General features: G+C 51.3%; 1 protein-coding gene across 3 annotated transcripts in view; it reads right to left on the reverse strand.

Moving 5' to 3' along the window:
• The window catches only part of DVL1 (dishevelled segment polarity protein 1), an 83,705-nt gene that overhangs the window by 43,212 nt on the left and 19,384 nt on the right, over window positions 1-21,109 (reverse strand). For all 3 annotated transcript variants that reach the window (XM_080563885.1, XM_080563884.1, XM_080563886.1), the window contains exon 2: window positions 4,695-4,764. In XM_080563885.1, the coding sequence (XP_080420011.1) occupies window positions 4,695-4,764 (70 nt within the window). The remainder of the gene's footprint in view (window positions 1-4,694; window positions 4,765-21,109) is intronic.

Genomic DNA, 21,109 nt, shown 5'->3' on the forward strand with positions numbered 1-21,109 from the left:
GGTGGGTTGCCCAACGCGATCCTGCTCGTGATAACGGGATCTGGGAGGTGCTGCAGGAGGACCTGACTTCAGAGACTTAAGCGAGAGATCTGGAAGCAATTAAGTTGTTAAAACCAAACACGGGCTGTCCAGATCCACGGCAGGTGACAGCCGGAGCACTCGCCCTTCATCAGAGCCCTCGCTCCTGACTCACCGAGCTGTGCTCAACAGCACTGGGCTAAAAACGCACATCTGGACGGCTGCAGACCACGTTCACAAAAACACTGCGACGAGCATTAAGAACACTTTTGTTGTGCCAGAAAAGAAAACATGCAGTAGAAGACAGGACATGCAGCCCAATTCTTAAGATTGCACTATCTGGCTGATTTTCCCCGAACACCCCAGCAATCAGAAAGGCAGCGTAGCACCAAGCCCAGCAGAAACTGGACTCAGCTGGAGCCTCCGTAGCGAAGTAGCAGCCCTGCCCCTTTCCAGGCACACTGCGAAATGCCTTGGATTTGATGAGAGTCTGATGGTGCCTGCAGAAGGGGAGGGATTTGGGGGGTGCAGCCTCCTTCCCTGAACTCACCTCGCTGCAACGGCCCTGGCTGCACGCGCGTCCCTGCTTGGCGGCGTTAGGTATGTGCTCGACTCTTCCTACAACAAATTAAATGCTCCGTAGAGCATTAAGCTTCCTACCAGCTTTAGGACAAGCTGTGTCCTTTCCTCTGGAGAGCTATGGTAGGAATAAAAAGCTCCAAGGTCACACCGCTTTGAACGGAGAAGATAACGCACTCCGGGACTGCCACATCCAGGCTTCTCACCGCGTTTCCCCAAGAAAAGCGGCGTTATCCCCAGCTCCTGGGCAGAAGCCAGCCCTGGCAACTGTTATTTCCCCCACCGAGCTTCCCCCCGCAGCCCCGACTGGCCGTAGCATTTTATTGCGCTCCTTTGCCTACGCCGTGCTGCTCAGGAGCGCGCCTGCGGGCTGTGCACCAGCTGCACGCCAAAGGACTGTGCTTCGGAGGGAAATGTGGACGTCTTCTGTGCGGCTCACATGGAGGCAGTTAATAAGGAAGCGTGGAACTCATTGCGGCGGCCGATTCAGTTCATTCCATCGTCCTGAGTGCTGGCTGCTTTTCCAGCCGAGGCCCCACCGTCACAGTGGCTGCTAAATCTTGCCCAGGAAGCAGCGAAGGCTGTAACTAATAACTACTGGATGAAGGACTGGGACATAGAACTAACGACAGTCTCTGTATTTTGGAGAATCTTAATGGTCCACCACCGAAAAGGCAAACTATAAACCTAGTAAGCAGCAGCCCTCCACCCCAAATCAGTGATCCAAAAAAACCACCCCAAAATCAAAAGGACAACGTGTAAGAAAAACAAGCAGGACACAGGGGGACTGGGGAGGAGGTCCAGATGTCTCCCTGGGAGCAGCGACTCCAACCCAGTGCTCATCTAAGCGTGCGTCGAGTTCCCAGGGCAGCAAAAGTCAGCAGCAGCTGAAGACTTGCAGATCCTCCCTTGAACATTTTCCCCTATGAAAATCAGTCCTGCCTATGACACCAAGATCAAAGTTGCGAGCTATGACAAATAGAAGGATTCAAATGTTATTAAAAAAGATGAAACTCAGATTTCCAAACGTCAGTCATCTTGTAAACTTCAAAGCAGTCACTGCATCAGTGCAGAGAGGAGCCAGGGGGAGGAGAGAGCTGAGCTGCAGCGGGTGCGCCTCATGTTCCGATTTTAAATATGTTGTCTGGAAGTGAAATACATACACACATCGCAGCAATTTGCAGCGAGGATGACAATTATCACAGATGGCTTTGAGAAAGAATCCAAGCTGTCTGCTACCGGCTTGGATCCTTTCACGATGGCTGCACATTTTCTAGCAAGGAAGACGAGGAAAGCTCAGGTCCCTCGGGCTGGAAACCGAACAAGGAAGCAGCCCTGCCCAAAATGTGTTTTTTTTCCGAGAGGTAAAAACCAACTTTGCTTGCCCTGAAATATACGGACGCAATTAACTGTTAAGTTCCACTGCATAGGATATGAAAGGGATCCAAACTGCGAACAATTAACTTACAGCAAGATTTACATAAAATTCCCCCAATAATTAGCAGCAAACAGAGGCAAATAAGCGCCACGATTTTATGGGTTTTAGCGTGGAAAAAGTAATTTGCGATTGGTAATGCAGGTCAGACACAGATGTTTCAGCTGACTGCTGAGCAGAGGGAACAGAAGCTCTTGTCAACATCATCTGCAAAAGGTGCTCCAAATGAGCTCTGAGAAGGGAGCTGCAACCTGAATCCCTGCTACTGGGGTGCGCGTTTAAATTTAGAAACAAGCTGATGGATGGAAAAGGAGGGAAGAGAAGCCTTTTGAAGCAGTTTATCCATCCATACTACCTGTGCACAAGGAGGAGGATTTTAAGATTAAGTCATCAGCCTCTGAGAGAGCTGCTGTCAGCCGCAGAAGACTTCCTACATGACCTTGCAGGGAAAGAAAGAAAAACCACAGAAAGCTTGTGTGTCTCAGTTCCTACCTATAAGGTGGAAATAGCAAAAAGTCAAGAAATACAAAGAAAATGGAAGGCTGAGGTCTTTGGAGCAGCAGCTGCGTCTCCCACCATGCACATGCACATGGCACAAGGAGAAAGAAACACAGACATCAACCCTGGATGCAGCCTCCAAGCAAACCTGCGACATAAAAACCAGATAGCAGCAGACCGAATTTCACACAAGAATGGGTGGGGAAAGATATGAGACAAGGTGCAAGTCCTAGGAGCAAGGATTACACATTTCTCTGCATTTGGCAAGCAGCCAGTAACCTATCCCGGAACGGGAATCACAATCAGAAAATTGAATTCACCCTTAAATGCGTTCCAGAAATTGTAATGTTTCTCTGAACCTAAGACAGTAACAACCGCAGAATTGAAACATAACATTTGGCGCTTGCATACATTTTCCCCTCGTTCTGATTTTACTGTTCTTTATTCTCTCCTGTTTTTCAGGCGGAAAACAGAGAAAAAGGCATATATTTTCATATTTCATGTTATTTAAGAATCTGGGAAAAGAATTCATCTCTCAACTTGAGATCAAATGCCCTCGGGCTGTGGCTCACATCGGGTTTTTGGTTGGAAGGGGAGGAGGAAGGAGGAAGAAGTTAAACAATTGGGATGTAAAACAGAATGAAATAATCCACATCCTTATTCATGTGGAATAGTTTGGGGTTAGGGTTTGTTTTTCCTCAAACTCCAGAAGCGCTGTCCCTTGTTGGAACAACCTGAGGCCTGTTTTGCTGCGCAGAAGAGCCGCCACCATCGGGTAGAGGAGCTCGGGCTGAATCATCAGGGGGCTGAATCACCAGTGCAAAAGACCCAGCCTCTAACCAGCCCGCACCGACGAAAACAAACAGAGCCGTGCCTCTGAGTGTGCTGGGGGGAAGAGAGACCCGGCTCGGGCATGCAGAAGGCGATCCGAGCACCAGCCTGATGTTTGCATTGGTGCCCCTCAGGTCACAGCGTGGGAGAAAGGGGAAGAAACAGGAGGGGAACGACACTGAGGAGTAAATACAGCCCAAGTGTTGCACGCTGAGAAGGAGGCGAGGGCTTCTCGGGATCAGTTTGCTCCTCGATAAGAGCCACTGCTTCATTTCGATCCTTTTGCTTTTAAACCAGATGCTGCGCTCACACTACGGCGACATAAATGATAACTTCATGGCCTTTTTCTATATGGAGCTTTCGGGATTAATTACACACAAAGCCCATTCCCACACAGCGCGAACACCTTGCTACAGCACCCAGCAGCCCTTGAACCGAAGACAAAACCAGCACCACCAGCGTTTGTAGCTCACACACGTCCTGGAAGCAGCGCGTTCTGCAGCACTGGGCTCCTCAAACCTTCACCAGCCCCTCGGTTAAAGAAAAAAGGGCCTGGTACCACGAGCACGCCTGCTCAGCAACGACTTGAAGAAGCCAGCACCACGGGATGCCCTGCTGCCGCAGGACAGCGGCCACCAGCCAAGAACCTCACGGAGAACAAACCTTGCACTGCCTCCCACGGGACTCCACCAGCACCATCAGGTCTCAAGACAAGACCTGGTTTTTTATTTGATTAAACGCTGCTTTTATTCCCTAATACCAATTATTTTATTCCAGAGAACGAAGATTCCTCCCGACACCTGATTTGCTCCTCCGTGGGGCACGGCACGTGGGGATCTCCCCTCCCTTGTGGGGGGCGGGCAGACAGATCCCCTGCGTTCATTTACACCAGCATGACAATCGGTTTGAAACACTCATCGGTTTTCCAGCCGAGGCACTTAGCTGGGTGGCAATACGTGGTCAGATCTACGAGCTACTCGTTATTAGTCAGCTGTTGCTGCTGAGTCAAATCGCTGGAGCACAGAAGCAAAAAAACAAGGTACGCAGGTCCTACAAAAAACCAGTAGCTGTTCCTCTGAATGCATTTCTCAGCGACAACTGTCTTTTAAGGGAGTACAGGCTGAAGGGAGAACAGTCTCCTGGTTTTTAGGATCTCAACTGAATACAAAATCTAAGTGCTTAACACTCGGTACACGTTGGGGTACGCAGGAGGGCTCAAGTTAAGCTCGTGCATTAGAAAGCAAGACGCTTCTGACCATCGGGATCCACGTACCAACTACCCTGCCGCTGTGTCAGACGACATATACATACACAGAGACCCGAAGCAACGTACCCAGGACACCACTCTTCCGTTGAAGCAAGGCAGCCTTGCATTGTCGTCTGAGATCTCCTCCTTCACCACCCTGAAAAAAAGATAGGAAGAAAGTCAGGAGTTTGACATGGTATCGGATCCGAAGGGTTTCTTAGATGGTCCAGGAAAAACGCAAATTTTTATTAAACATTGGTGTCAGCAAGTCTTCTGTATTTAACAGGTAAGGCACTATTAGAGCAAAGGAAGCAAGCAAAAATAAAGGGTGGACGGGTAGCTTTCCAAATAACCATCCCAAATTGGAAGGCACAAAAATAACTTCAATCATTTTCTCCACCCTTTTAAGCTCTGATGGCGATTAAAAGGGCACTGTGCTAAGCAGCCCCTGTGTCGGAGCTGAGAGCCCGCGCTTTAAGGCCCCTCTGCTGGCAAGGACAGCCTCCAGCCTCCAGCCTCCGGCCTCCAGCCCCGAGCGGCTCCGGAGCCAAACCGCAGCCCCGAGGAACTGAAGGCGTTGTGGTCAAGCTGAAGCCTCATCTCCTGGCCAGCAGAGCAGCATCTCAGCCACAAACGTCTCAGACACCTTTGCTAACTCGAGCTCTCCCCCCACCCTTGTGCGCCCCTCTTGCTCCTGCTCCCGAACGGTCCCAAACGTTGAGCTGGCTCCTGCCATGGGCACAGTCAAGCACTGAGCTCCCTCTGCCACCCACTCCTCTTCAAACAGACGCGACGCCAGTATCTCTGTGCACCACAGAAGGTGCCCGCAGTCACTAACGAGGCACTGGGAGCGTTAATTCAGCTGCTACGGGGTAGGCTCCAGGTTGGCTCCTTGCAGCGGCCGCAGTCACAGCATTCACCTGTCTTCTGCCGAAGGCTTCCCTCAAGTGGAACAAGAAAACTTCACAGAGACAGAAGCAAACGTTTGACAAATGCTAGCCAAAAGGGTTACGTGATGAGCTCTGTAGCTGCCGACGTCCACCCTCCAGCCCACCCAAAAACGCGGGGCACAGAGAAGCAGCTGCGTGAGCCCTAAGAATACAAAGTCATAAGAATACCAAAAAAAAAAAAAAAAAAAAAAGGTAGTATCAGCCAAACTGGGTCAAGCCCAGATTAGTCCTTATGAAACCTAAATCCAGAACTCAACCCCTTACAATTAAGGGCAATAAAATCAGAGATTTGTCTTGCTAGCACCAGGTTTTTCATAAAGGTTTCACCTCTGAGGCCGCTTGCTGTGGTCACTGTCTCAGGACTGGCCGTGTTCCACGGTCTGAGGTTGGTCACGGCCGGGGCCGACCCCCCAGGTACAGACGACCCAACCACCAAGGGAACAGGGACGTTCCCGTCTTATTCCCCTTAATTCCGAGCTTCCACTTCAGCAGCTGAAGCTACGTCGGACGCTCCCGTTCTCCAAACCAGCGCCGTAACCAGCACGGCCCGCGTTTACCAACCTCGCCTCCAGTCCCTCAGCCAGGCAGAACCACGCGGTCTATTTATAGCCGCAACGAGATATTCTGAATTCTTCCAGCAATTCACTGCTCGCTCATCCTCTCAGGAAGCAATCAGGTTTCCAGCCTGCGAGATCTCTATCTTGCTGGAGGCCAAGGGAGCCCACAGCTCTCCTGCACGAGGCTGCACGGGCTCCAAATCCCGTCCAGGCCACGGAGACCCTTTGGAAGCAGCCAGATGAAAAGAGCAGGTTCAAACCCTCGGTGCTACGGGCGGTGATTAGCTGCTGCCTTCGCAGCAAGCCCCCCAGAGCCAGCTTCTGCCTCTGAAACGATCACAAACGTCAGCTCTCAGCAGGGCTCCTCCAGCCGTGGTTTTTCCGACTGCTGCTTCAGGCTGGAGAGGTCCCACTTCAAGCTGCAGAGATTAAGATTAAGAAAACCCTGCGTTTGCATCAGCTTCCTTAACAAACTTCCCTCAATTATACAAGGCCAGGAGCCCTCAGAAAGTGGTTTTTGTGTTTAGAGAAAAAGCAGACACTGCTGGAGGCTTCTGCAGAGACCGCGAGAAGGGGAGATTTTAAGAGCGCCACCGTTTCAGGAACCAGCCTGCTGCTTTCGACGCGTGTTTTATTATTGCATTTCAAATCCGAACTCCTGAAGGCGGCTAATTCGGAAATTCTGACACCAGGACTCGGTCAAACAGCTGGGCTGCTTCATTGTCACAGCCCAGCCGTTTCGTTTCGCATTTGCCTCACAGCTGAGAAACCCAGACGGGAGCTCGGGGCCAGCTGCGCAGGGTGACTCAGCTCCGGGTCGGTGCCACGGCCGATTCGCTCCCTTGTGTCGATGCCGGCCCACGAGGCAGGCCAGGAATGGTGCACGGTGCTGGTTACAACACTTCGGTAGCTGGCAAGGAGAAAGAGATGAGTTGTTGGGCAGTCAGCTCCCCGTTTGGCTTCCGCAGGGCACAGACATCACCCTTTGTAATATCGGCACAGTCACCGTCACACAGGGCTCCGTTCCCATCCCTCCTCTCATCCAGTCCAGTATCACTTCTGCCTCGAAAGCAGCCCTGAAGGACAAGCCTTTTCTAAAGCCTTTTTCTCGATCTTCTCAATTTTCTCAAATTGGAGCAAGCTCTAAGCCCAGCCCCAGGACGCCCCCAGGGCCCCGCACGCCCCCCGCAGCAAGCGCCGAAGCCTGAAGCCCTGTGCGGACATCTCAGCCGCCGCTGCTGCTGCCTGCCTTCGAGCGGGACACGTGGGGCTTCTTCTCATCCTGCAAGCAAGGGCCCAAGGAGGGCTGAAACCCAGATTTATGAATCCCCATGCTGGGGAGAAGTGGCTCGGGAAGTCACTCACCTAAAAAGAGCAGGCATGCTCCAGGTGTGAGGCTGTCCTGCTGCCTCGAACACCCCAAACCTCCCATTTACCTGCGGGCTCCAGCTACCAGGGGAGCTTTTGGACAAGTTTTCGGAGCAGAAAAGCCGAGGAGATGAGCTCACATGGAGCCGGACAGCAGACTGGTAGCAGAAACAGACCTCTGCCCTCGAGTCCCTGCCCAGGGACATCTTGGTTTTGACATCTCACTGCTTGAGAAAAGCCAACCTGAAGCCTAGGCAAGCTCAGTAAAAAGCTGTGGTTCCGTAACCACATTTTCCTTTATTTATGTTTTTGTCTTTCTTGTTGCCGTGTAAGAAAACCGCAACAGCCACAAAGCAACCGGCCGCGCACGGAACGGTGTCGTGTTAGGAGAAAGGAAAAAAAAAAAAAACAAATAGGAGGGAGGAGAGAGGAGAGCAAACGGACGGCTTCTTTTCAGCTTACTTGTGGAAAAGTAGGGATAAACAACACCACCGCAATCCGTGTATTCTCACTTTTTTTTTTTCTTTTTAAGTAGGAAAGAATGTTCTCGTCTCTCTCCACGTGTACTTGCAGTGTTCAAGGCTCACAGGTCAGTATCAGGCTTCACCCTGGTCCTATCACTGGGAAAAAATCATTTAACCCCTAACGCATCTGTCCTGCCTTCACCTTCTGGCAACAGGGAACAGATCACAAATGTCAGTGTTATTTTTTACTCATTTATACCTAGACTCTAAAGAGGCAATTAAGAGTAACTTCACTGAAACCAGCAGATATCCAGGGCTTTAAAAACCTCTGGGAAGGCACCGAAGCTCTCAGACCTGTAATTCTGGAGCTGCAAGCTCCGCATGCAGACAGGGGACTCCAGCACTGCACAGATCTCCAGCCCCAGCGCCCTGCCTTGAGCTCGGACCTTCCCTTCTGTGTTTCAGAGTCCTGGGGAGAGCACCCAGCAAAGATCCAACACCGGGATCAGAGAATGAAGATGCTGCAATGATTTTATCTTGATAGGCGCGTGTTTTGAATGACAGCAGCTCCTTTTTTTAAAGAAATCAGGAGATGCCACTTACTGCATCCCGGGAACCTCATGCAGAAGCTTTGCATCAAGCTCAAGAAACAGCAAAAGTCACGGACCGAGAACACGGTGGTTGTGGGGTTCTCTCCAGGGGAAAGGCCTGGGGGGCTTTTTAAGTCTGACCCATCCAGTGGCGGTCAGGATATCCCTACAAGATTGCACGGAGCGGCTCCTGAAGGAACAGCAGCCCCCACTTCCAGCAGGACGCGCTCTGCCCCGGCAAAGCCTGCTGCTGCAGCGGAGGGGAACAACTCCAGATCTGTTGCAACTTGAATTCCTAAATATAGCCCCGGGCTATGAGGCAAGAGAACGACAGGCTGTAATTCCCAGCTTGCTCTGGGGAGTGCCAAGAACATCAAATGTGGCAGCAGCCACGCATTTCAAATATCACTGTTTTATAAATTATTATCGGTCCTAAAGGGGCAGCCCCTTTCACTGATCAATACCTCGATTCCTGAAGTGTGGCAGACAGAGGGATTTGGCCAGCCTCTTTTCAGTGCTCTGTGGGGCCAGGACAAGGGGCAATGGCCACAAAATGGAGCCCAGGAAGTTCCGCACCAACGTGCGAAAGAACTTCTTCCCGGTGAGGGTGACGGAGCGCTGGGACAGGCTGCCCAGGGAGGTTGTGGGGTCTCCTTCTCTGGAGATACCCAAGGTCCGTCTGGACGCCTCCCTGGGCAGCCTGCTGTAGGGAACCGGCTTTGGCAGGGAGGTTGGACCCAGTGATCCCTGGAGGTCCCTTCCAACCCCTACAATTCCGTGATTCCCGAGCCCCCAGGCACCTGCTCTGCACCACCAGAGAGCTCCCCGCTGTCAAATCCCACACAGACACAGCCCGCACTCGAGAAAGGGAATGCACAAAAAGGGTGGGGATGTGCGGGGAAGGGGAGGAGGGAGCAGTTCTCAGCAGCTCACATCCTCTGCTTTATTTGCCTTAGAGGAGATTTAAGCCCTAATTACTAAATGAAACAATCACGGCTGGTAGCAGCCCCTCCTTCCTCTCGCTTCCTGGAATTGTGTCTGGATCCTCCGAGGCTGCTCCCACCCTCCCCTGCACAAATAGGTGCCTGTGCCTTTACCAGAGCCACTCTCGATCCCCTGCTGATCCCCCACCTGTCCCTGGGACAGGTTTACACCCCTGTCGCCCTCCCAGGATCCTGCCCCTGCCTTATCCTCTTCAGAGGATTTTAGCCCTAGGACCAAAGGTTGCTCAGGCTTAACCTTGCTCTCATCCCCCTGCCCAGCTCCTTGCTGCCTCACAATAAATGCTGACTCCACCGTAAGCACACTAACCAAACCCCACAAACCTCCAACGATTCTCTGCTTCACAAGCATTCAGACAACAAGCTATTAAGCACTGGGGCTGGTAGTTAGTGCACCCACTTGCATTTTGCTTGCATCACGCACGCCGACAGGAGACAAGCCCCAGAATTGGCTGGGTGACTTTTGCTCCCTGCTTTCTCTCCAGATGAGGACTGGAAGAGGGCAGCTTCGTTCACTTCTTTTCACGACTCGCTGGGAGATCCTTGGAGAGCAGGTGAAGTAATTAAGCCATTTGTTCCGTATGTACGCTCAATGACTCCAGCCACCGCAAAGGAGCGTTAAAGAGATGATTCAGACATTAGTTTTGATTCATAGCGTCACAGAATCTTGTAGGCTGGAAGAGAAATTCAGAGGTCAGCTAGTCCCACCTCCTGCCCAAAGCAGGTCCGGTTGCCCAGGGCCGTGTCTATTCCATTTCTGAGTATCTCCAAGCAACTTGATCCCACGTACGGAGCAGCATTTTTCCAAAGGAGCTGTTCAGGTTAGTAAAACTGTAAGTAATCAGAAGCCCACATCTGCAATCGGTTAATACTAAGGGAAGCTACAGTACTAAGGGAAGCTACTTGTAGGATTCTGCTAACTGCTTTGGCGCACCTGGATCCTAAACTCACTCAAGAGCAACTCTTCCTTTGGAAGCTCCCAGCTTCCAACGTGGTTTGATTGTTAAGAAGACTTAAGGAAAATAAATAAAGGCCTGCAGTTCCTTTAAGGACTGTGCAAAGTGCAGAACGCATACAGCAAGCCCAGCAGCAGACAGCGGACGTGCACACTTTGTCTGGTGCTGAAAAAAAAGCCCAAAAAAACCCCTCTCACCCTTCTGATCACATGAAACTGCAACTACTCCACTGGAATCCAAGGCTGCAGCTCTAAAAATAGAGGCTCGCTCAAGCCGATTAACATTTCAGTTTGAACCCTTAATGCAGAATTAAAACTTCAGCTGAGGCCGCTGGCAACGCCACGGAGCGGGATCAGCGCTCTCCTTTTTGGGTTGCTACTCACAAACGGCACTGAGAGCTCTTCGCCTCCTGCACGTGCACTTCTGTATGCCAGCTCCCACAAAACCTGTCAAAAATGAACACGCTACTCACAACTATAGCACGATCGACACACCCAGCCGTGGAACAAAACCCTCTGCCAAACACTACAACACTCGCCGTCCCTCCTGCACGAAGCCAGGGTTAAGTCAGCTCTCGTGGTCCTGTGGCTGCCTGCCCAGCTCGAGGCCAACCTTCTGTCCTTCTGCCATGCACGAAGCTCCTTCTTATCGGTTCCAGGGAAACTGGAGGGGTGATCCATCATATCTCGGGAGAGCTGCAGGATTCTGGCAACCCTTTGGCGCTTAGGTCCTGTACCAAACACTGACTCGTCAGCTCAGGGTGTCTCCATGTCAGAAGAGGAGGAGGGTTAAGGCTGAAAAACCTCGCAAGGGTCTGGGTCGCAGCTACGTGGTGCAGATGTACTCACGGCACACACAGCAGGGCGAAATTCAGTGGCTGTGGAAAGAAACTTGTCTTTTTGCAAAGGATGTCTGTACCTCTGGGGCACTGCTCCAGCTCAGAAACAGGGCTACAAAAACAGGGGCAAAATTAAAAACGAATTTCTCATGACTCTGCATTCAGCCGTTAGCAAAGAGCATGACCGGGAGAGGCTGCAACCATATAATGTGTAAGGAAACGCACCACGGCCAGGCCAGCAGCAGGGCACAGGAGAGCATTCTCTGATGAGCACCCCTCAAAATCCAGGGGTGCGTGACTCCCCGGGCTGAGAGCCCCCTTCCCAGCAGGGCAGGCCAGCTGTGAAAGTACCGAGCGCCCAGGAAGATGGCAAGGCTTTACCTCCAACTTGGGGAAACTGCTCGGTTTCCGATTCTTACAGCTTAGCACCAGAATTGAAATCAAGGTCAGGGAACAGGGCCTAGAACTGCAGCTTCCAAAGCATCATTTATTCATCAGCCTGCATCCTCGCACAGATGCTTTGGAAAGTCTCCACTGAATGAAGTAAGGGCTACTGGATGATCTAGGAGTCGGCCTGAATCTGCCCTTCGCCCGACACATTTCAAGCACAAAGCTGCCCTCTTTATCGCGGTGCTTTGGGCCTGAAGGGCAGAAAGATTTGTGCAGGCTCCGCTCCGGCACCGACCCACAGTGGGACCCCGAGGAGGCCACTTGGCCTCCTGCGTTCCCTCCTACCACAACCAAATTAAGGTCCTTCACGTTCAGAAGTTCCTTGATGACTATTTAAGACAAATCATCGAGTGGTGGGAAACCTCAAGGGCTGGTTAGAGAAATCCAGAGTCCTGCCCGAAGCCAGGTCCCTGCACATCACCCAGAAAAAAGCAGTTGGAGATTGAGAGGGAGGCAGGGACGCGGACAGAAGTCGTGCTGCAGCACATGGTGAAGGTGTTCAGGGTGTTCAAGTCCCACTAAAACGCAAGCACTTCTGCCATTAGAGGCTGATACCTACAGAAATGAATCCATTTTGATTCCAGCACCTGATTGCACGGTGCCATCCTCCGCCCCGTCATTAGCTAAGCCAGCAGACACAAGTTAGCCCTGAACACGGAGGGACTTGCACCTACAGATCTCGCAACAGAAAAGAAAACAGAAATCCGGAGGCACAGAAAGCCACTCGCACAAAAACATGCCACGAACCATCAGCACAGCTTGGAAAACATTCCTCTAAGCTGCTTACAGCTCCCACATCTCCCCACAGGACCGGGTCATTCTTCAGAGTATTTTTCATCAAAGTTCTGGGCCGTAGTTAATCCACATTTCAAGAAGTTTTTCGTACAGCCTTCCACATAAATGTTACATTGTCTTCAGCCTTAAAAAAAAAAATCTTCTTTTTTAAATAATCCCCCACAGCACTGCAGGAACAGCGAGCAACGTGCTGCAAACACGTGCAAATCACAGCGCACCTCTCACAAGGCAGAAGAACGAAGCCAGCCGCTTTCATTTCACCGTGCAAAGGCAAAAAAAAAAAATGTATATTAAATGGGCATCACGAATCGAGGAACACGCGTCCTGTTTCAAAAACTTCTTGCGGTGTGAATAATAAAAGGTGCTCGGCGAGAGATGGGAATTTTGACAGCACCGCTTGAAACGGAAAACAACATCACACAGCAGCCAGCGGAGGTGGTGCTCCCACTGCTTAGGTACAAAGCAGCCAGGCGAGGGAGCAGGCGGCGGTAAGGATGTGCGAGCGCGAGTGGCAGCGCCCCGAACAAAAGAGATGGCACTATTACCCCGGCTCAGCCCTTCCCTGTGTTCTGCGGGCCGTGCCAGACCGGGAGAGAGCCACGGGAGGGACGATGACACGTTGCACGGGTTCCGTTTGGGGCCGCAAAGACGACAGCCCAGTGTAAAGGCCTGGCTTAGACGGACCACGGCTTATTTTCCTGAGCCAGAAATGCCCCCGGGGTCACCTGGCAGAAATAACCCACGTTATTTGCACTGCTCCCTCTACTCCCCACCAACTGCTTCCATCTCTTTCTCCCAGTTTTAGCTTTGCAGCCTCTTTTGTGTCTCAAAATACCTGGCCATCCACGGTCCCCTCTGCCGCTCTTTCCAACCAGCGTACAGGGATGCAACAAGGACGCGCCACCTCTCTCTGCTTTGCCTCAGCGCTACACGATGCTGCACAGGGCTGTGTTACATCTGGGGCTGAGAATCTGTTGGGGAACACTAGCTTTTGAGCACCCTTACACGTTGTAAAACATCGCTTTATATATGGCCAAAAAAATAACACATCGTTAGCCTTCAAGTACATTAACTATATATGGATATATTTGAAGATAATAAAGAAAAATGTGTGTCGACACCTATTCAAAAAACACAAAACCTCAGTGACAACCTTAAACTGGACAGAGGGCATTGTAAGTCAGTTTTCACAAAAAGCTTGTAAATAAAAGGAGAAAACAACCTCAGAGTCCTTAAGCCAACTGTTTTGGCAGATTGTAAATAGGAGGTGATGTAGTGCAACATCTTTTAAGCCTCATCAAACGTGACTCCATAATCTGTCTTTCACTCCTCATTGCATACCGAAAGCGCTGATCTGAAGGCACACAACGGAACGAGAAGCAGTACAAAACACACCAGCACCACCTTCATGAGACCGAGGTTCTCCTGCATCCCCGGGCTGTAGCAGGGCTGCGTGGCTGCAAGTACAGGCAAAATGAGAAACCCAACCTGCAGGAAGAGAGAGATGCCATCCAAGCAGCCACACTGTACGTATATGCACGCATAAAGCTGGTCCAGCCCTCTACTTGTGTTTTGGGGGTAGAGTTTTCAATTTATTCCTTGTGTCACAAGGAAACACTTCCAAGAGCTGTAACCAGTGGTGCTGCAACGAGGCAGCGCTCTCCGTCAGCGGCTGCTGCCCTTCACCTCCCACCTTCCCTGCTCCACGCAAGCCCTGAGCCTGGGGAACCGATTCTTCTTCTCAAGCAGCCGGATCAGCCCTGCACGCAGCAGCACCATCTGGTCCAAACCCTTTGCGGAGGGAGAACTGACCAAACTCTGCACGACGAGCAAAGCAGCTTAGCCACCCTGATAGCCTTCAGTCTTCTCTACAATTTCCCTTTTCCTTCTCGCCCTTCACATTATTTGATAAATGATTTTCATGACTACATTACCATCTCACTGGCGTTAATGAATCTCTTCTTGCAACCTCGCCAAATGACAGGCACACGTCATCAGCTCTGCCATAAAGACAAGGAAGTCACGATACAAAGGGACAGGTCAGCAGAATTATGAACTGACCCCAGACTTCCAAGTGCCAGCCCAATGCCCCAGTTACCAATAAAAGACTATTAACAATCCCCTATAAAATTAAATAGTTCTTGAAAACAACCTAGGAAAAACACCGTTAAAGACAGCCCGCTGCCAGCAGCGAGCTGGTTGTGGAGTGCCCATCCGAAACAGCTGGCTTGGATTTTGCTTTCCCCAGGGTACAATTATCTTCAAAACTGCAGAGCAGGGAACTCTCAAAATAGCGCTTACGGCCGACGCTCGCGCCGCGCCAAGGCGGGCATGCAGCCTGTTGAAAACCTGAGCCTCTGCAGGCTGAAGGCAGGTCGCGACCTTGCACGCCGGGAGCTGCATCCAAATCCGCCGAGATGCTGCGGTTCCCAGACACGCCCCGAGTGTCCTTCTCCCAGCCAGCTCTGAAGCTGAGAGGGGACGGCACAGCTCGTGACGCCTTCAGCTCATCAGCAGCTCTTAGCCCCGCTGACGAGCGGCAGGAGACTGCACAACGTGTAAGGTTGTCGGCCGCTCCACCTGCCTCGTACTACCAATAAAATCTTTGCTATTGCGCAAAGGAAACAGATTTTGGTAATCTGGCTCCTCTCAGCACAAACTGCCCCTTCTAGCTTTGCTTCCATCCATTTCAAAGCACCCTGGGAATCATTAAGGAGCCCCAGGAATATCCCAGACTTCGCAACATCCCTAGAGTGTCCGGGGATAACGTAACTTTTATTGATCAGCATGCAGGAAGCATCACTGTGCAGCCACTACTCTCGGACCTCAGGCCAGAAGTGCAGAACCTCACAGCACGCACCAGCTCCAGCGCAGGGCTGGTCCCACCCATCGCCTGTCAAAGGGCAATAACCAGCCCGTGGTGGTGAAAGCCCTTCCCCAGGATCCCAGAAGACTTCCAAGCAACAGCCCGTTATTCTTATTCAAAATATTGATCACCAGCAAATCCCGAGCCCCCCCGACAGCAGCTGTCTCTTATCCGTGCGTGGCTGCATGCGCTCCACAATGGCCAGGCGCCCCCGCAGTTATTTCTGCCCCGAGTTAAGAGCTTGTTTCACAGCAAGCTTAACAACAAATCTGCAGCCTGTACACTCTGCAGGGACCGGGCATTTCCAGCAGAAAGGCTGACATTCACATACGTCACGTTGCAGCCACGGAGAGGAGGGATCAGCAGCACAGCCACTGCTCCTCTGCAGCTGAAAGACGCAGACGGGACAACCCCAGCACCATCACGAGCAGTCCATGTTCAAAGGCCTTACCACCACGGTATATTTGTAACCTTACGAATCCATTGCCTGTCCTAAAGAGAAAAAATGTATACATACATGTACAGAAACACGTTACTTCTGGCTCAGCACCATCCCGTTGCTGTCGCTGATAATGCTGCCGTTATCACACCAAGCCCAGCGCTCCCTTTCACGTGCCTTCCTCTGCAATTACCCTGGCACCAGTGGCACCAGCACATGGTAAAAACCAAGCACGATGCTTGCCCTTAAAAAGGTGACACCGGTTGTTATCGTTTCAGATGAGGCCACTGACTACGTGGAGAAACATCACCCTCTGAAAGTAAGACAGCAGGGGAATCAGCAGCTTGGCAACGTGTCCTCCTGCCTTTCGAGTCAGAGCAACTTCCAGCCCTTCAGAACAAGAAAAAAACAAGTTAAACACAGCCTTAGAAAGTAAAGCTTTCTTCCTGATCAGCGACAAATAGAGTCGATGCCTACCGTTCGGAGTAACCACGGGATGCGCTAGCGACTCCAGAGCTCTTATTACAGCTCTTCAATTCATTTTCACTCAAGGTGCCACACAGCGGTGACAGAGAGGTGTCAGCTGTCACACGGCACAACGCAGGAAACCCAAACCATCCACGAGAGCAGCCGAGATAAGAATCAATCCTTATTCAGCTGTGACATGCTCCTTTTGTGCTCTCGTGGAAGCAGCTCATTATAATAATAAAGCTGGGTTAAAAAAAATCTCCACAAGTGCTCATCAATACCGCACAGAAATATTACTTACAGGCAGCTTACAATAATTGCTCCCAAGGAAACGAATGCCAAGCTGGTCACACGAGGAACAACCACGGTATCCACACGAGGCTCCAGCACTCCCAGGCTCCAGATACTCGGGAGGGAAGAGCAGCTAGTCATGGGTTTGTTGGGTACGGTCCCTCTGCAGAAACCTCAAACACTTCGTGCAGATAGCATCTCTCTCCCCCTGGGTTATTTGTCTAGACATATTTTAATTAAATGGCATAATTCTGGTCACTGATGTGGTGAAAATCATTTAGTTTATTTTAATCAGGCCTCTCGGCCTGCACCGCTGCAGCTTCCCGAGCTGTACGTCACGGCCCTGACAGGTCAGAGGCAGGCTTTCGGCAGGCCCAGGGCGGGAAGGTGGAGCCCACGACCCGTGTGCCTACCGCGGGATCAACTCAGCGCGGGTCCCAGCATCTCCAGCACACTCAGGAACGAGAAATCCACAAAAAATCCACTCGGTGGCCCTTTCAGCCACTTCAGCCATTTCGGCCACCCAGCGCCGGGCCTGCACGGTCTCTGTGGAGAAAGCATTTTGGAAGCCGCATCACCAGACCAAGCCGTCCGTGTCCTCACCCCCTCAAAGTCCCGTCTCCCCTTAGGAACAGGGGGGTGGTGGTGTGGGGAAAGCACAAATCCAGGCTCCTGCCTTGCAGCCTGCCCAAGTACATTTGACTTCTAAATGAGCCCTTGGAGGTTTGAACACAGAATCCAGCAGAACCTCTGTCTTAATTCACCAGTAAATAAAGCTCGGAGCATTAGCGTGGAAGAAAGGGGGGAAACACAGGGCCCAATTACTTCTTTTATTGTTATTTATTTATTTAAGCAGCACTTAAAGCCCTCTGAAACGGAAAGGAGACTCTCATTAGCCTGGCACCATACAGGATGAGATGTCTTCTGCAGGGAAAACTATCATCTGAACCGCAAGACGACAGGCTCGCTGCACCTCTTCCAGCAGGAGGTAGGACGAGGCAGAGCAGGGCTGACAACGAACACGGGGGCTTCGCAGGGCCAGGTAATCACCGCAGCCACGAGCAGCTCACTGACGAGTCAATGAACATGGAATTTCACCAGGAACTGAACAAAAAGAATAAATAAAAACGCACGAAATACCCACCCACAGGAAATTCACCTTTGCAGTTCGTAACAAGAAGGCCCTCTTGCCTTTATGGTCTTAATTTTAAAAGCTTCACCGAGAAGCCTGCCGGGGAAGTGCACTTGGCCGCTCTGTTGGCTTCTGGATTCAATGGTTCATTTGTCCAGCCCGGAGGACAGGCACCCATACAGCCTAACACCTAGCGCTGGACGCAAAGCACGACCACAAGATTTCTTCCAAATCCTATTAGAGAAGCACAGGCTGCCTGCCATAGTGAGTTCAGACTAAGGAGAGGAGCCCAAATTCACACCGCAGCGCTCCCAAGCACCGAAATCACACACGGCAGCTGAGCACTGTCCATAAGTCGAAGCAGTTTTCCACAGGTCAGACTCGTGATTGACTCAACGCCAACCAACATGATAACCCTGGGACAGGTGAGCTGTGAAGCTTGATTTTATTGCTGCTTTCGTTACAAACTGAGCAAAGAGCCGCTGAACAGCTCCGACTCGGCCAACCCACACCATAAAACTTGAAAAGCTTCTTGAGCCTCCCCAACCCTCTTGCTGCCGAGGGATACAGATAGCATCTCTCAAGAGTAAAGCTCCACTTGGCCACTTCCTCGCTCGGATTTCATTGAGACACGTATCCTGCTGCTTGGCGGGGCCAGATAAGGAGAGACCCGATCCCGGCGGTTTTGTAATCTGCCCCTTCTCGTCCAGCTGGGTCCTATCTCTGCTCCCTTTCTGCCAGGCTCGGGCAGAGCAGCAGCCCTCGAACTGCCGCGGTTGCCAATGGTTTGCCACCAACCAGAGGCCGATTTCCTACTTAGCAATCCCTGGAGTCTACGGAGAAAGAAAGGAGCTATTAAAAGGAGACGGCATGGATGAGAAACAGATTGAACTTGCAGCAGAACTGTTCCTCCTAAAGCGAGCCTGGTTTGCTAGGAGCCCAGCAGGGCAAAGCGGCAGAGCCACCTTGCACAAACGCTGCCCAAAAGAGCCCATAAGCTCGCAGCGCACCCACTCGAGCACCCCTGGACGCCAGGCAGGGTGCAGCAGGCCAGATTTCCCCAAAGCCTTTCTCCCCGAATCCCTGTACGGCCAGGAAGGAACTACAGCCCACCCGTGGCACCTCTGATGATGTTCCCACATGTCCTGGCACTCGTGGGGGCTGTACAGCACCTTTTGGAAGAAGCACAAGCAAGCAAAATTCAGGTAGGGTCACTAGAAAGCCGCAGGACATTGCTACAAGAACAAATGAATCACACCTTGTCTCGTCACCAAACACAACTTCTGTTCATTGCTAACCTTAAGTTTACCTGCAGTTCAGCAAAGGATTTCTCATTTTCAGACCCAAAACTTGCGCTGCGTTATCACCCACCATTGTACAACAACGCTCGACCCAGTGGCTTTGCCAGAGCTGCCCGCACTAACTGGCAGCCCCCCCGGACTTTCAGATGCTCGGGACACCGCAGTTTTCTGCTCCAGCTCCAGGCCAGCTCCAGTTGCTGCAGCCACTGCTCAGCTGGTGTCCTCGAGCAGCACGCCACTGAAACCCTCTGCTTTATTTTGCACGCAGATTTAATTAGTTCTGGGAGCCAGTCAGCATAGAGTCATTCACATAATTTGTCAAAACTCATCATTGTGCCTATAAATATCTTTAGGCTGGCAATTCTGTAAAATACAATAAAATTCAATTAATTGTGCAGAGCTTTACATAAGCCAACGTAGCTGAAACGTCTTAATATCCTTCCTCTCTGCATAGCGTGCTCCTTTCGCTATCAGTAAGTATCAAAGCCGTGGCTCACAATCGCAGCACCTTCCCCAGTGTCAAGGAACACCTATTAATGGCGTTTTTACAGGTTTTTCTAACTACTTACGCTCGGCGTTAGCTCTCTGTGGAGTTATTAAACATCCGTCTGGAAAATCAGCAGAGTGGACCGTGCAAAGCAAGCCTCAAAGTACAGATGTTTGACGAGGGTTTCTTTCGGCAACACTTACGGGGAAAAGGGAAACCCATCATGAACTACGTTCATGGAAGGCCCCGCAAGTTCACAAGTGTTCGTCCCATCTGTGTACGCTTACAAAGCCACGTCCTGATTTCTGTGACACTGCTCCAGAGAAATGGAACATACAGAGCTTCTGGTTGTGACACTCCGTCTGCTGCTGAGAGCTCACGGTGCCCCAGTTCCGAACTGGTCTACTGCGGAGCCTGGAATCCAGACAAAGCACGGCTGCCATCGCTCCAAAAAGCCACCGGGGGAAAAGGAGAAAGGAGCAACGAGAGCCACGAGCTTCTGATAACTTTAAGAAGGAAGAAAGATCTCATTTTGCTTAATTTGAGGCAACACCTTTTATTGGAATGGGAGTGATATACCCAGGGTGGTCACAAACAATTACGTCCAGAAGCAATCACTGGAAGCAACCTTTAATTAGTTTGCCAGGCTGGGCTAGGTAATTACGCCATGAATTTGTTCTAGGAGCCAGTCTATTCCAGGCCGTGGTCCCAGACCTGGGCGCTGTCCCTGTAATTTCCTATTAGTTTTTCTTTTATTTTAGTCAAAGACAAAAAGCAGGAGTTTGGCTTTATAAGCTGAGATGTTCCACCTTAACGGATTTTTCCCCTTTCTGACAATTTGACGTCTCGTGTGCGCGAGGGGAGGATGTGCTCCTGTTTGGTGCATCAAGATTCTGCTAATTACAAAAACCTTACTGCTCCAGAGAGATCACTGGGATGTTACCCAGGACAAGAACAATACACTAACCCTACCCGTGCTCCCAAACATGTTGGGCTGCACTCCGGTCTTGCTTCTCTAGGCTGCCCTCACCCAGCTGAAAGGCTTCCTAACTAACTCAAGTTATCGACGGAAACAACAGCGCAATGGAACTTCTTTACCCGCTGGGTGAAAAACCTGCAGCGTTTACTCCCTGCGACCGCTTCATTACGTGCTCACACCTATCACACCAGTGTCACCACGCTAATTACGGCAGTCTGAGAAAGCTCTCAGTAAACAGGAGCCAATTAGCCACCAGGCGGAGGGAACAGGCTCTCCCTTACACTTCCCTTTCTCCCTGGCTGCCAGCAGAGGGGCCGATCCTGCCGTCACCACCCGGCAGCGCTGAGAGCGGCCGATGCAGAGCTGAAAGCAGAGACGGACCAACCCTGCTGCAAGACGCGTGCTGCTGAGGCCTCTGCACAAAGCACGAGCTGCAGAACCTGCAACCAAGCCATTCTTCGAAGGAAAGCTGGCATTGTACAGTAGGATATCAAAAAAAAACTGACCTGGGAAAGCTCTCCCGCAGATAAAATTTAAGCCTAGAAACCAGGAGATGAGATGTCCATTCGC

This window comes from Anser brachyrhynchus, assembly GCF_964034855.1.
Source record: "Anser brachyrhynchus genome assembly, chromosome: 21".
Taxonomy (NCBI): Eukaryota; Metazoa; Chordata; class Aves; order Anseriformes; family Anatidae; genus Anser; species Anser brachyrhynchus.